The sequence below is a fragment of the Ascaphus truei genome, chromosome 7 (assembly GCF_040206685.1).
Source record: "Ascaphus truei isolate aAscTru1 chromosome 7, aAscTru1.hap1, whole genome shotgun sequence".
Taxonomy (NCBI): Eukaryota; Metazoa; Chordata; class Amphibia; order Anura; family Ascaphidae; genus Ascaphus; species Ascaphus truei.
The window spans coordinates 44,644,554-44,661,302 of record NC_134489.1 but is presented as its reverse complement, the minus strand read 5'-3'; the positions used below and the strand labels follow the sequence as shown (position 1 = coordinate 44,661,302).

Genomic DNA, 16,749 nt, shown 5'->3' with positions numbered 1-16,749 from the left:
ATCAGGCCTGGCTCTCCTCTTCCCCTCCCTCCCCCTCCCCAGGCCTGGCTCTCCTCTCCCCCTCCCTCCCCCTCCCCCGCAGGCCTGGCACTGCTCTTCCCCCCTCCCCCCAGGCCTGACCCTGCTCTGCCCCTCCCCCCCAGGCCTGACCCTGCTCTCCCCCTCCCCCCCCAGGCCTGACCCTGCTCTACCCCCCCCTACCCCCCTCTACTCACCTTCTCCTGGTACTGCCGACGGGAGGAGTCCAGTGACTGGATGAGTGCTGTGGCGTGCCCTATGAACATGGCGTAGCAGGTGGCCCCCACGATCATACTGAGCATGGTTAGCCACACGTCGGTCATGCCCTCCGGAGCTTGCTGCCCATACCCGATACAGAGCATGTGGCTCATAGCCTTGAAGATAGCGTGAGAATATTGCTTCCCCCAGGACTCATTCTATTGAGGGAGAGACACAGCGTTACTAGGGAAAGTGCATTGTGGGAGCCCAAGAGCCTCTGATACATGGTATGTATGTTTGTATATATATTGTGATACAGTCACTATCTCTTTATGCGATGGAGTGGGGTAGCGACCGTGCTTTCCAGCCTACAGGGAGTTAACATCCCCTAGAAAAGCTAGTAGCAGCTGCAACTAGTTAAACAAGCAGCACTCCTGATTGCAGGCGCCCCTCTCCCCCCTTGAAGGCGCCCCTCTCCCCCTTGCAGGCGCCCCTCTCCCCCCTTGCAGGCGCCCCTCTCCCGCCTTGCAGGCGCCCCTCTCCTGCCTTACAGATGCCCCTCTCCCGCCTTGCAGGCGCCCCTCTCCCGCCTTGCAGGCGCCCGTCTCCTACCTTACAGATGCCCCTCTCCTCCCTTGCAGGCGCCCCTCTCCCCCCTTGCAGATGCCCCTCTCCCGCCTTACAGGCGCTCCTCTCCCCCCTTGCAGGTGCCCCTCTCCTGCCTTACAGGCACCCTTCTCCCCCCTTGCAGGCGCCCTTCTCCCCCCTTGCAGGCGCCCCTCTCCCGCCTTACAGGCGCACCTCTCCCAACTTACAGACGCACCTCTCCTGCCTTGTTGCTGGCCCCTCTGGAAGAAAAGGCATTACATGTATGACTGCAGGTCCGTGACCTGTGTGTTAACACAACACATACTACATGCTCACATGCTACAGACACCGTGTAACATGTTTTACTTGTGTTTCCTTATCGTCTTGTCTGCCACAATCTAACAATGTTTGTTACCTGCCGTGTTCTGACCTCTGACCCCAGCACGGCATGTACAGCTGGATATATAGGACAATGGAAACATACATACATGTAATGGGCATGTCCCTGTACATATGTATAACATGTTTTTGCACACTTGTAGATATGTGTAACACGTGGAGTATGCTGCCTGCAGGTATTTCCTGTGCACTTTACATGTTCCTGCACTTGTGTCATGCACTGGGCATGTCTGATCACATAGATTGAACATACAAGTGCACCAGTAATCAGCATCTTCCTGAACAGATATAACATACTAAGCATGTTCATGCACATACATGTAATAAACTAAGTGTGCTTTTAAAATGATGTGGCATGGTTCTGCATATTTCAGGGATTCTGCTTTTTTGAACGTTTTATACCCCAAGCATCTTCCTGCATCATGCATGTTTCTGTAGACATGTTTCATACAGTGAGCATTTTATTGCACGTTACATGCAGCAAGTGTGCACCTGTACACCTTGCACACAGTAAGCATGCTCCTGCACGCGTTACATGCAGTAAGAGTGCACATGTTACATGCAGTAATCATGCTCCTGCACACGTTACATGCAGTAAGGGTGCACGTTACATGCAGTAATCATGCTCCTGCACATGTTACATGCAGTAAGGGTGCACATGTTACATGCAGTAATCATGCTCCTGCACATATTATATGCAGTAAGGGTGCACATGTTACATGCAGTAAGCAGGCTCCTGCACACATTACATGTAGTAGGCATGCTCCTGCACACGTTACATGCAGTAAGGGTGCACATGTTACATGCAGTAAGCATGCTCCTGCAAACGTTACATACAGTAAGGGTGCACATGTTACATGCAGTAAGCAGGCTCCTGCACACGTTACATGTAGTAGGCATGCTCCTGCACACGTTACATGCAGTAAGCGTGCTCCTGCTCTCATGCCTCTTGCAATGAGTTACCGTACCTACAGCTGACATAGAAATGGCAAAACCCTCTGAACAGCTGAAAAATGAATCCTATTAATTCTCCTGTCAGCTTAATACTACGGTGTGTAACAGGTACAGCTGTCACGTGTGTATAACAGGTACTGCTGTCACTTGTGTATAACAGGTACTGCTGTCACGTGTGTATAACAGGTACAGCTGTCACGTGTGTATAACAGGTACAGCTGTCACGTGTGTATAACAGGTACTGCTGTCACGTGTGTATAACAGGTACTGCTGTCACGTATTTATAACAGGTACTGCTGTCACGTATGTATAACAGGTACTGCTGTCACGTATGTATAACAGGTACTGCTGTCACGTGTGTATAACAGGTACAGTCACGTGTGTATAACAGGTACAGTCACGTGTGTATAACCGGTACTGCTGTCACGTGTGTATAACAGGTACTGCTGTCACGTATGTATAACAGGTACTTCTGTCACGTATGTATAACAGGTACTGCTGTCTCGTGTGTATAACAGGTACAGTCACGTGTGTATAACAGTTACAGTCACGTGTGTATAACAGGTACAGTCACGTGTGTATAACCGGTACTGCTGTCACGTGTGTATAACAGGTACTGCTGTCACGTGTGTATAACAGGTACAGTCACGTGTGTATAACAGTTACAGTCACGTGTGTATAACAGGTACAGTCACGTGTGTATAACCGGTACTGCTGTCACATATGTATAACAGGTACTGCTGTCACGTGTGTATAACAGGTACAGTCTTGTGTGTATAACAGGTACAGTCACGTGTGTATAACAGGTACAGCTGTCACGTGTGTATAACAGGTACTGCTGTCACGTGTGTATAACAGGTACTGCTGTCACGTGTGTATAACAGGTACTGCTGTCACGTGTGTATAACAGGTACAGTCACGTGTGTATAACAGGTACTGCTGTCACGTGTGTATAACAGGTACAGCTGTCACGTGTGTATAACAGGTACAGCTGTCACGTGTGTATAACAGGTACTGCTGTCACGTGTGTATAACAGGTACAGCTGTCACATGTGTATAACAGGTACTGCTGTCACGTGTGTATAACAGGTGCTGCTGTCACGTGTGTATAACAAGTACAGCTATCTGTCACGTGTGTATAACAGGTACAGCTATCTGTCACATAATATCAAACACCCGAACTCTTAATTTTATTCTAAAATGATGTTAGAAGATTACTTTATACAGTGTGCTCTATATACATAATGGTTTGGTTTATACGAGCGGTTACATACTGTAGGGCAATAGGAGGTGTTATTGGGAGAGGTTATATGGGGTAATAGGAGGAGTTATATGGGGTAATAAGAGGAGTTCTATGGAGCAGTTACATAGGGTTACAGGAGGCGTTATAGGGAGTGGATGGGGTAATAGGAGGAGTTATAGGGAGCAGTTATATGGGGTAATAGGAGGAGTAATAGGTATCGGTTATATGAGGTAATAGGAACAATTATAAGGAGCGGTTATATAGGGCCATAGGAAGAGTTACAGAGAGGGGTTATGTGGGTAATAGGAGGAGTTATAGGGAGGGGTAATATGGGGTGATAGGGGGAATTATAGGGAGCGGTTATATGGGGTAATCGGAGGAGTTATAGGGAGTGGTTATATGGGGCAATAGGAGGAGTTATAGGGAGGGGTAATATGGGGTGATCGAAGGAGTTATAGGGAGTGGTTATATGGGGCAATAGGAGTATCACGGAAGACCAGGTTATTTACCCCTTTTTACCAGGATCATTCATTGAGCAAAACAAGGTAATGAAATGTATTTTATTCTGCATAAATTTGTTTACACACAATGGAACACAAAATACAGACAAAAAGCCTTATTACTTTGGGCCTGGGGTCGAAAATTAGACTTTGCTAGGTGCAGGGAACTCTATGGGAGAGTTTTACCCTGACCGGGACTTAGCCCGGAATTTCCAGGAACCCAAATCAGCATAAAATTCCATACACCACCGCAACGTTCTCTTCTGAGAACTTGGTCCCTCCTGACCGCGAGTTAGTCCAAATCTCATGGAACTCAAATCGGCATAAAATCCCAGCCACAACCGCTACGTTAATTTCTGAGAACTTGGTCCCAAAAAGCTGGACTTAGACTCTGGCGAGCAGACTTTTCAGGCTCGAAATCGAAGCCGGTTGCTCTGCTATTCACACAGTAGCAACTTTGAAAAGCCCGCCCATGCTCTTACTACCAGAGACTATAAATCTGATTGGCTCCTCGATTCTTATAGTATTTTCTGTTTCATTCACACAACTGAACAGCCAATCAATGCATGGGAACTTTCCCAAGCAGCCAATCAGAGCCAAGCCGGCTAGAAAAGCCGGGTCAGTGGGAAATCCAAAATAGCCAAGAGACATGCGCAAGCCTGCCACCTCTCTCCCTGACTATCTCAATGCCACCAGCTGGGCAGGCTCCACCAGGTCTGGCAGAACAAGTGGCATCCTGGAGGACTGCCATTGATCTCTGGACCTGCTATTCACACCTCTGGGCATCCACTGGCTGCTTTGAACTCCAATGTCCAACAGACCTACAGGGTTTTCTCGGGCAGGCTGTTTGGACATCGGTTTCGAATGTAAAAAGCATGTTACATTACATTAAAGTATATTTTAGTATACTTCTGAGTCTTAGGGGACAGGGAATAGAAAAGGAAAAATATTGTAGCTTTATTTCTATCTGTCTTATTCCTCACACACTTTTCCTTGGACTTCATTTGGACTCTCAGAGTCTCCCCAACCTTATATACGGTTGGAGCACCCACGAACCCTATACTGGTTGGGGGTCACCTTGGCACTAGCTGGGGTACCCCCCTTAACCTAGGGATTACCTAAGCTTCAGGAATAAATGTTTATCCCTGTGCCTCATTCTCCTTCCTGGGCTGTGCTGAAGCAGGGTACCCTAGAGATGAGTCGCGCTTGAGTTTTCAAGTGCAGGTATTGCCGGGACAATGTGCCTACATGTATCTGAGGATCGGGCATGATTCCCGGGTACATTTATGGGGGAACCGACAACTCCGAACCCCAAACTCCTACGCACATTCTGTCAATGGTTCCTCTGCAAAAACCCCTGTAAGAGATGTGTGCAGAGGTACGCAATGGCAACCGTTTTAAAGGTGAAATTAAAATGAGGCTTTATTGCGCCTGTTCCTTTAACACGGCAAAAACATTAAAAATAAACAAAATAAAACCCTACTCTGCTTTGGAGAATATCTACACCTTTACTCCGTCCCTTTCTAACTGGGTGGGTAGCTAAGCTAGTTATCACCCCCAAACATATACACATATAGATATACAACAGTCTAAGAAGAAAGTCTCGTATCTGGTTGTAGCATATTGGTTGTAGCTGTAGGGGAAGGCCTCTCTGCTCTCCTGGGTCAGCACCCTTGTGTGCTATGGCTATGTCTGTGTCCAGGTATAGAGAGGTCTGGTCCCCTTGTCTTGCTATCAGCATACAATCCTTCTGCAACTCAAGACATCTGTTCCTCTGGTCAGTCCTAGTTGTGGGCTAAGAAAATCTCTTTTCTGTTTCTCAGAACAGGCTTTTCCTAACACAGTCTTAATCAGCCAGGTGATTGCCTGTGCAATTAACCAGCACACTGCTGAATTTAGAGACAGTGATAAGTCCCTGTTACACCCCCGTTGAAACTCATACCCTAGCAATCCTTGCTTGGTTGCATGCCCGGAAAGGGAAAAACACAAAAAATGCTTTTATCGCAGACAGTACATTGGAATGGTACACTGTTACTGGATCCAAGAGCTTACTCTCTTGGACCCTTATACATGGAGCAGGGGTAACCGAAACAGGCTCGACCTTTATTAAAGTGCCTGGTTACCCCCTCCCGTCACAAGGAGGAGTTATAGGGAGCGGTTATATGGGGCAATAGGAACAGTTATAGGGTGGGGTTATATGGGGTAATAGGACGAGTTATAGGGTGCGGATATATGGGGTAATAGGAGGAATTTATAGGGAGCGGTCATATGGGGCAATAGGAGGAATTATAGCGAGCGGTTATATGGGGCAATTGGAGGAGTTATAGGGAGGGATTATATAGTGTACTAGGAGGCGTTATATGTGGTAATAGGAGGAGTTATAGGGAGGAATTATATGGGGTAATAGGAGTTATAGGGAGCGGTTATATGGGGTAAATCGGAGGAATTTATAGGGAGCCGGTCATATGGGGCAATCAGAGGAGTTATACGGAGGGATTATATGGGCTAATAGGAGGAGTTATATGGGGTAATCAGAGGAGATATAGGGAAGGAATATATGTGGTAATAGGAGGAGTTATATGGGGTAATCGGAGGAGTTATGAGGGGAGAGGTGGAGATGAGGAGGAGAGGGGGGTGTGAGGAGGATAGGGGAGGTATGAAGAGGAGAGGTGGAAGTATGAGGAGGGGAGATATGAGGAGGGCAGGGTGAGATATGAGGGGGGAGGAGATATGAGGAGGGGAGAGGGAGATATGAGGAGGGGAGAAGGAGATATGAGGAGGGCAGGGTGAGATATGAGGGGGGAGGAGATATGAGGGGGGAGGAGATATGAGGAGGGGAGAGGGAGATATGAGGAGGGGAGAAGGAGATATGAGGAGGGGAGGGGGAGATATGAGGAGGCATTTGGCTGCATTTAGTCAGGGAGAAGTGATGAGATCAGAGGGAACACAGTCCAGCATGGATTATTCTTCACAATGTATTTATTTATTTGCAAGGAAGCTCATTAACTCACAATAGTATCGTGCTGACCTGTGGGTCAATTTTCAGACCATGTGTCCAGGTCTGTGTGATCTTTGGCGAGTCCCTGAATCTATCTCCCTTTGGGTTCGGTATTCATTGCATCGGTATATAACTTCGTTTATCTTTCTCATTATTCATTGTAAGGGGCGATAGCGTTAGAGCGGGCGATGGAAGCCATATTTAAAACTGCCTGGGAGGCTTAATCCCTTTGCTGCCAGGGGGGCCCGAGGCGCATTGCTTGGCACACTGTTACACTGTGATGCAGGCCCTTCTGGAAGTGAAAGGGTTAAGACAGATTAGATGGGGCTGCGGTGATTCTATTGGTGACAAGTATCCACTCACCACCATGTGATTGATGGAGACCCAGCAGTCCTCGGGGAAGTCTTGCAGCATTGGGACCAGGAACTGCAGACAGCCATCCCAATGGCACAGCAAGAGCATCATCCCAATGAGGTTAAATATCCTCACCACCGCGCTGGCCAGGTCATAGGTCATGTGGAAAATCTGACCAATGAGGGAGACGCATAATCAGCATGTGTGTGCACAGTGACAGCCATACTCACACCTCTCCTGTATCCCAGCTCCAGTCCTAGAGCGTCCGACTCCAGAACAGAAACCCAACTGTGACGAGGGCGGCTAGGAATGATATCAATCCCATCATTGTGTGTGTGTCATTTAGGCCCTTTCTACTAAACCCCACAAATCAGGTCGTGTTTATTAAAACAAGATTCACAGTCTCATTCCAAACCTGCCTGACACACACAAGCACACACACACACACACACACGTTATATCCCTGCCTGATATACTCACGTTATACCCTTGCCTGACACGCACACACACGTTATAGCCTGCCTGACACACACACGTTATATCCCTGCCTGATACACACACATATTATATCCCTGCCTGATACACAAACACATACACACACACACGTTATATCCCGGCCTGATACACACACACGTTATATCCCTGCCTGATATACACACGTCATATCCCTGTGTAAGGCTAAGGCCCTGCTCCCAGAGTCAGCACGCCCGCACTGCATACAGGCGGGGTGCTGACATACACAGACCACGATATGCGGTCTGTAGGGAGCGGGAGTCGGAGCGGGAGTCGGAGCGGGAGGTGGGCGGGAGTGGGAGGTGTGAGCGGGAGGGGGGGGCGTGGCTTGAGCGGAGGGACCCGCTACTCTACCCCCCCTCCCTCCACGGCTCGGGCTGGAGCTGCTGATTGAAGGTAAGCAACACACACACGCAGGCACTCATACACACACACACACAGACAGACAGAGGCAGGCACTCACGCACTCAGGCACACACATACAAACACACACACACACACAGACAGAGGCAGGCACTCAGGCACACACATACACACACACAGACAGGCACGCACGCACTCAGACACACACACAGACAGGCACTCACGCTGCTGTCACTCCACACTCCTCCCCGCTCCCCGAAGCCTCTCCTCCTCCCGAAGCCTCCCCTCCCCATTGGCTTACAGCCACACCACGTGACGCGTCAACGCTAGGGAACACCATTTTCTTGTGTCCCATAGTGGCTGACGCGCCACAGCGTGTAGTGCGCTGTGCCGCCAGGGGGGACCGGGACCGGCTCGGGAGGATTCCCCTGCTGGTGGGGAACTCGCGTGTGGCCACCCGCACCAACGAGCGCAGCGGGACCGAGGCCTAAGGGAGTGAAGGAGATAACACTCCCTCTGAAAGGATCAGGAAACTGCACACTGGTGTCAGGTTTCCTGCTTGAGCTGCTTTCGAATTGACCCTGATTGAACAGGGTTTAAAAGTCAGGAAGTAACTGCTTGTCAGGGTCCCTGTTAGAGTTCCTGTACTGCAAGATGGGAGGGTCCAAAGGATTGCCTGTGACTCTGCTGGGATTCACACACAGCAACAACGGAGCTCCAGCCCACAGGGACCCAGGCTTCTTGTTCACCAGAGGAATATGCCTGGGAACAGTGGAGACCTGAAAGCTCAGCACCACAGAGACGCCTGCCTGCTATATATATATACACACACACACACACGTTATATCCCTGCCTGACTCAACACACATGTTATATCCCTGCCTGATACACACACACATTATATCCCTGCCTGATACACACACACAGACACGTTATATCCCTGCCTCATACACACAAACAAACACGTTATATCCCTGCCTGAAAACACACACATTATATCCCTGCCAGATACACACACACACACGTTATATATCCCTGCCAGAACACACACGTTATATCCCTGCCGGATACACACACAAGTTATATCCCTGCCTGATACACAAACACAAACGTTATATCCCTGTCTGATACACAAACACACACGTTATAACCCGGCCTGATGCACACACTTTATATACCTGCCTGATATACACAGTATATCCCTTTGTAAGGGAGTGAAGGAGTTAACACTCCCTCTGAAAGGATCAGGAAACTGCACACTGGTGTCAGGTTTCCTGCCTGAGCTGCTTTCGAATTGACTCTTGATTGAACAGGGTTTAAAAGGCAGGAAGTAACTGCTTGTCAGGGTCCCTGTTAGAGTTCCTGTTCTGCAAGAGAGGAGGGTCCAAAGGATTGCCTGTGACACTGCTGCGATTCACACCCAGCAACAACGGAACTCCAGATCGCAGGGACCCAGGCTTCTTGTTCACCAGAGGGATTTGCCTGGGAACAGTTGGGACCTGAAAGCTCCGCACCACAGAGACGCCTGCACAGAAATAGGGCAAGAGTGGACCTGAGAGACTTCTTGGGAGCAGCAGGACTGCAAAACCTGCATCTGACATTAACCTGGAGAAACCAGGGACGCCGTACCAACACACTCAGATAAGGACTTTTACTATTGTTCCCAGATATTGTATGTTTGGAGCTGGTAACTGGCTTAGCTGGCCAGCCATGTAGCCAGGGCCTGCACTGTTTAGTAAGTCTCCCAAGGTGGAGTAGGCTTTCTTTTTATGGTTTTGTTTTGCCTTAAAGGGACAGTGTGCCCATTGTTTGTTGTGTTTGTGGAGAAATAAACCACTCAACGTGTTGGTACAGCCTAAAATGCATTGTGTGCACTTTTAAATGACCTCATCTACAAGGCCGCTCTGTCACATATGGTGTAAGAAGTGGATGCAGCATCTCCAGAGGTTGGCAGAAGAAACGCATGAAGAGGGCACCAGAATAAAGAATCACAAATCCAGGCAGAAAGACAAGGATCACTGCAAAGGATAAAGCAACAAAACCAGGTTGCACAACAGACTGACCCACGAGGGATACTGATTCTGGAAGGAAAGATAGCAAGACGGCTACAAACGGTGAAGCACGAGAAGTGCTGATTCTGGGAGTAAAGTCTGCACCACCAGGTGTGTTGGAAAAAAACAAAAAAAATACGGGTTTTCAAAATGGTAGTGCAGAAGCCGTGAAACAAATAGAGATGGCGACCTACTCGAAGTACTGATTCTGGAATTAAAGTCTAAGACACTGCTTGGGACTACCAGCTGTGATTGGAGTATATGTGGCAAATGTATACAACAAAAGACAGGGGAGTCCAATGCTACATCCAATTGACAAAACATATATGGTAATAAGTATAAAGTGTAAATACTTCAATAATAATATTTTCTTGGTTATTTAGTTAAACCCTTTGGACAAAGGTCATAAGCCTGCATACCAACGTCAAGGCATAACCACATTTGAAGGTCCTAACACTTAACTGTGAACTCTTCCTTTTACCTCTCTATGAGGGGAAACAACCACAGTGAGTCCTGTCTATACAGCAAAATGAAAACATCTCCCAAGTTAAACTTTGCAGGCCCTATAGGGACTGACGGAAGTTTCCTGGGAATGGCGGAATATCCAGTGATGAAAGCGTAGATGGAAAAGGATGAGCAAAAGGGTGACGATTCCTTGAGCCGGGTAAAAGATGCATTGCGAAGTGCCAAGCATGACTATGATCTGCTCCGTGAACAGTTGGTGAAAGATCAAGAAGCTAACACTGAGCTACAGAGGGGTCTGTCCGCAGCGATCGCCAAGTGTGTAACTTTGGAGAAGACAAAGAGTCACATGCAGAGCGAGTTCCAGGACATGAGGACTAACCTGGAGCGGTCAAATGCAGCTGCTGCCACCAGGGATGAAGAGGCAAAAGCTGATTGGGAAGTATCTCCGAAGGAGATTCACCGTCTCACTGCAGCGCTGCGCTTATATGATTACGCCCTTGAAGAGGCCGGGCAAACTATAGAGACTGTAAGAGAGGAGAACAAAAACCTACAAGGGAAGGTTTCAGATTTGACTAACCATGTCAGTGACAGAGATGAGAAGCTTCACCAGGAAGAAAAAGAGAAGAAACTATTGGAAAAAGAAAATCCCAGGATGCAATTAGCACTTGAGGAAGATGAGGGCGCCTTGGAGCAGGAAAGCGGCAAATCCTTGTGTTTCCTGTTAGAACTTTCTGAGATCAGAGCGGACGCTGAAAGAAAGCAGAAGAGCATTCTAACACTTCAGACATTTTACAGAGCTCTTATCCAAGGAAGGATGGAGAGAGAAAATTATCTGCGCAAACGCTCCACGACTGTCATCATACAGGCCGCCTGCAGGAGGGAGGAAAGCCCGTCTGCTTTATCGTCAGAGTAAAGCAGCTCGGGTTATTCAGTCAGTTTGGAGAATGAAGCAGCAAAGAAAAGTATGAATATTTGAAGCAATTTGTGATTCTACTACAGTCTAATGTTAGGAAGTGTTAGCAACAAAGACGAGAAGAAAGCTGCTGGGGTGATTCAGCCTGGATATAGATCCTACGTCATAACCAAGCAAACTGTGCACTCTTTTATATAAGCGTATCTGCAATGCCGTGCAGTCATACACTCTGCTTTACACAGAATAGAAAGTAGAAGAACCAAGATTAATGATGCTGAACCAGACGCAAATGGTCACAGGGAAAAAGGAGAATGCACGACGTGTGGAAGAACTCATTGCCAAACGAGTAAAAGAAGAGTTGGTGAAATGGAAAGATGAGCTAGAGCGAATATTTGGAGAGACACTGTTCGAGTGCACAGGTTACAAAGAATTTGTCACCACTGTTGTCCAACCATGACCACATCGTGGAACCGAACGGATGAAGAGGTAGCAGATTCTGTGTTTAATGACCTGAGTTCCAGATAATGCCAGCAAAGCGAAAAACCAAAGTTACTGGTAGGAGTGAAGGTGGTCTTGGGAAAAGACATGGGACCACGGAGAACATGATCCATTGATCCCTTCAGAAGTCAAAGTGTGGAAGACACAGAAAAGACTAAAGAGGCGTTGATGGACTGGAAGTGGAAGAGGAAAGGGAGCTGTCATCCAAAAGACTCCCCTGTGAGGCCGATCATTATCCCGAGAAGTGGGGGATGTTTAAATGGCCGAGTGTACACAGGGCTACACTCTGAGTCTGAGGGGGGAGATATGTAAGGGAGTGAAGGAGTTAACACTCCCTCTGAAAGGATCAGGAAACTGCCCACTGGTGTCAGGTTTCCTGCCTGAGCTGCTTTCGAATTGACTCCTGATTGAACAGGGTTTAAAAGGCAGGAAGTAACTGCTTGTCAGGGTCCCTGTTTGAGTTCCTGTTCTGCAAGAGAGGAGGGTCCAAAGGATTGCCTGTGACTCTGCTGGGATTCACACCCAGCAACAACAGAGCTCCAGCCCGCAGGGACCCAGGCTTCTTGTTCACCAGAGGAATATGCCTGGGAACAGTTGGGACCTCAAATTCCCCGCACCATAGAGACGCCTGCACAGAAATAGGGCAAGAGTGGACCTGAGAGACTTCCTGGGAGCAGCAGGACTGCAACGCCTGGATCTGACATTAACTTGGAGAAACCAGGGATGCCGGACCAACACACTCAGATAAGGACTTTTAATATTGCTCCCTGATATTGCATTGTATGTTTGGAGCTGGTAACTGGCTTAGCTGGCCAGCCAGGTAGCTAGAACCTGTACTGTTTAGTAAGTCTCCAAAGGTGGAGTAGGCTTTCTTTTTATGGTTTTGTTTTGCCTTAAAGGGACAGTGTGCCCATTGTTTGTTGTGTTTGTGGAGAAATAAACCACTCAACATTTTGGCACAGCCTAAAATGCATTGTGTGCTCTTTTAACTGACCTCACCTACAGGGCTGCTCTGTCACAACCTGATACACACACGTTATATCCCTGCCTGATACACACACACTTATATCCCTGCCTGACACACACACACCCTGTAATATCCCTGCCTGACACACACACCCTGATATGATATCCCTCCCTCTCATCCCTGGGGTAGGGTGCAGGGTGCAGATTATACACGTTATATCCCTGCCTGATATACATGCACGTTATATCCCTGCCTGATACAGACACGCACATGTCATATTCCTGCCTGATACACACACACGCACATGTCATATCCCTGCCTGATACACACACACACACTTCATATCCCTGCCTGATACACACACATGAACACAGAGTATCCCTGCCTGACACACACACACACCCTTTTATATCCCTGCCTGACACACACACACACACCCTGTTATATCCCTGCCTGACACACACACCATGATATGATATCCCTCCCTCTCATCCCTGGGGTAGGGTGCTTGGTACAGGGTGCAGATTATACACGTTATATCCCTGCCTGATACACACACATGTCATATCCCTGCCTGATACACACACACACACGTTATATCCCTGCCTGATACACACACACACATCATATCCCTGCCTGATACACACACACACGTTATATCCCTGCCTGATACATGCACACATCATATCCCTGCCTGATACACGCACACGTCATATCCCTGCCTGATACACGCACACGTCATATCCCTGCCTGATACACGCACACATCATATCCCTGCCTGATACACGCACATGTCATATCCCTGCCTGATACACGCGCACACGTCATATCCCTGCCTGATACACACACACATCATATCCCTGCCTGATACACACACACATCATATCCCTGCCTGATACACGCACATGTCATATCCCTGCCTGATATACACACACGTTATATCCGTGTCTGATACACACGCACATGTCATATCCCTGCCTGATACACACACGTCATATCCCTGCCTGATACACGCGCACACGTCATATCCCTGCCTGATACACACACACGTCATATTCCTGTCTGATACACGCGCACACGTCATATCCCTGCCTGATACACACACACGTCATATCCCTGTCTGATACACACACACGTTATATCCCTGTCTGACACACACCCACCCTGTTATATCCCTGCATGACACACACCCACCCTGTTATATCCCTGCCTGACACACACACACCCTGTTATATTCCTGTCTGACACACACACCCTGTTATATCCCTGCCTGACACACACACACCCTGTTATATCCCTGCCTGACACACACACACCCTGTTATATCCCTGCCTGACACACACACACCCTGTTATATCCCTGCCTGACACACACACACCCTGTTATATCCCTGGCTGACACACATACACCCTGTTATATCCCTGCCTGACACACACACACCCTGTTATATCCCTGCCTGACACACACACACACCCTGTTATATCCCTGCCTGACACACACACAAACACACACCCTGTTATACCCCTGCCTGACACACACACACCCTGATATGATATCCCTCCCTCTCATCCCTGGGGCAGGGTGCTTGGTGCACGGTGCAGAGTTCTGGGTGCCGAGTCTCTCACCTCCTCCCATTGGTGGATGTATCGGATTAGACGGGAGAGTCGGAGCAGCCGCAGGAGGCTAAGGATCTTGGTGAATCGGACAATCCGCAGAGCACGCGCAGTCTTGTACACGTCAGAGTCCACGCGAGTCTCCAGGTCCACGATGAGGAAAATGTAGTCCACAGGGATGGACGACACAAAATCCACCAGGAACCAGCTCTTCAGATACTTCATCTTGATGACGTGCGGGTCCAGGATAATGTTGGTGTTGTCCTCCACCACGATCCCAGTACGGAAGTTCAGCACCAGGTCAGCCAGGAAGAAAGTGTCGGACAGCACATTAAACACAATCCACGGAGGGGTGTTCTCATCCTTGAAGAAGGTAATTCCCACGGGGAGGATTATCAAGTTTCCAACCATGAGCAGAAGCATGACCAGGTCCCAGTAAAATCTGGAGGGAGAGGGGAGTGGTAGAGAAGGAGGAGAGAGAATGACACATTTTTGGCTTTCCTGCTTTTTGATGATTTTCTTTGTAGATAAATGCAATAATTATGACTCTTTTCTAACACTAGAGCAGGTGTTAGCTGTGTGTGCACTTTCTGTGTGTCTGCACCATCCTGTGCGTGTGTCTTGTTGTTGAGACATTCTGTGAATGACAGAGTGATATGATTGCTGATCCTGTGGTTGGGATACATAGTGTCGCCAATATCCACGCTCCCTGCCATCGGAATGACTTAGGCTGCGCTTATAGTGCCGGCGACGTCAGGCTGCGGTCGCTGGATAATCAAATTGAGATGACTTCCAGCGATCGCGACCAAGCCGTCGCTGCGTCATGCTTAGTATAAGCGCACGCGATGGCGGCAATGCATTTGTTTTTATGCGGCATCGCTATCGCACTATAAGCGTGCTGTGCTGTGTGTGCTGTGCATTGCTGGGAATCACAAAGTGCCCCCAGGTTATTAGGGACACACAACAGAAATCCTGACTTTGTACAGTTCCCATCTCCGTAATGAACAGTCACACCAAGTCACACAATGTCACAGGCTTAGTGACAACATCTTGCTCCATGCAATGACTTTCAATTCCAAAGCTCATAACAAGACTCATTGTGCAGCCCCACCTGGGGTACAATCCTGAGCTCGCAAAAGAGAATATGGACCCAATGGTCTATCCTGTAAGGATCACCAGGCTTCAGAGACAGTCCTTATTATACCACAAGGTTATTATTAGTATTGTAATTATACCACAAGGTTATTATTATTATTATTATTATTATTATTATTATTATACTACAAGGTTATTATTATTATACCACAAGGTTATTATTAGTATTATTATACCACAAGGTTATTATTATTATTATACCACAAGGTTATTATTATTATACCACAAGGTTATTATTATTATTATACCACAAGGTTATTATTAGTATTATTATACCACAAGGTTATTATTATTATTATACCACAAGGTTATTATTATTATACCACAAGGTTATTATTAGTATTATACAACAAGGTTATTATTATTATTATACCACAAGGTTATTATTATTATACCACAAGGCTATTATTAGTATTTTCTATTATTATATCACAAGGTTATTATTAGTATTGTTATTATACCACACGGTTATTATTATTATTATTATTATACCACAAGGTTATTATTATTATACCACAAGGTTATTATTATTATTATACCACAAGGTTATTATTATTATATCACAAGGTTATTATTATATCACAAGGTTATTATTATTATTATTATTATTAGTAGTAGTAGTAGTAGTAGTAGTAGTAGTAGTAGTAGTAGTAGTAGTAGTAGATCATCAGGTTACATAGTAGATGAGCTGGAATGTTAAAGAGCCAAGGGGACACAAAGAAAAGATCTTTTTGTTCACTCCAGCGTACATCTGCGTTGCCCCAAAGGCGCATAGCCTTTGGCGCAGCCGAACAGCAGCCAAAGGGCGTGAGCCGTTTGCTGCCGTTCGCTGATGTTAGTTGATGTTAAAGCTGCTCTATTTCTATCAGAAACTCACAAGCCCTCTATCCCCTGTACCCAATTTTCCTACTTTATCTGTCCATGAAATGTCTGTGAAGTGACTGTATAACCCTGTTCTT

At 47.4% G+C, this 16,749-nt stretch overlaps 1 protein-coding gene across 2 annotated transcripts in view; it reads right to left on the bottom strand.

Moving 5' to 3' along the window:
- HCN3 (hyperpolarization activated cyclic nucleotide gated potassium channel 3) overlaps window positions 1-16,749 on the bottom strand; it is a 45,482-nt gene that overhangs the window by 6,416 nt on the left and 22,317 nt on the right. Inside the window, exons 2-6 of one of the 2 annotated variants that reach the window (XM_075608130.1) lie at window positions 14,648-15,077; window positions 7,262-7,423; window positions 2,172-2,209; window positions 1,040-1,064; window positions 216-434 (exon numbers count right to left, since the gene is read on the bottom strand). In XM_075608130.1, the coding sequence (XP_075464245.1) occupies window positions 216-434; window positions 1,040-1,064; window positions 2,172-2,209; window positions 7,262-7,423; window positions 14,648-15,077 (874 nt within the window). The remainder of the gene's footprint in view (window positions 1-215; window positions 435-1,039; window positions 1,065-2,171; window positions 2,210-7,261; window positions 7,424-14,647; window positions 15,078-16,749) is intronic. The other variant, XM_075608131.1, reaches the window with a different exon arrangement.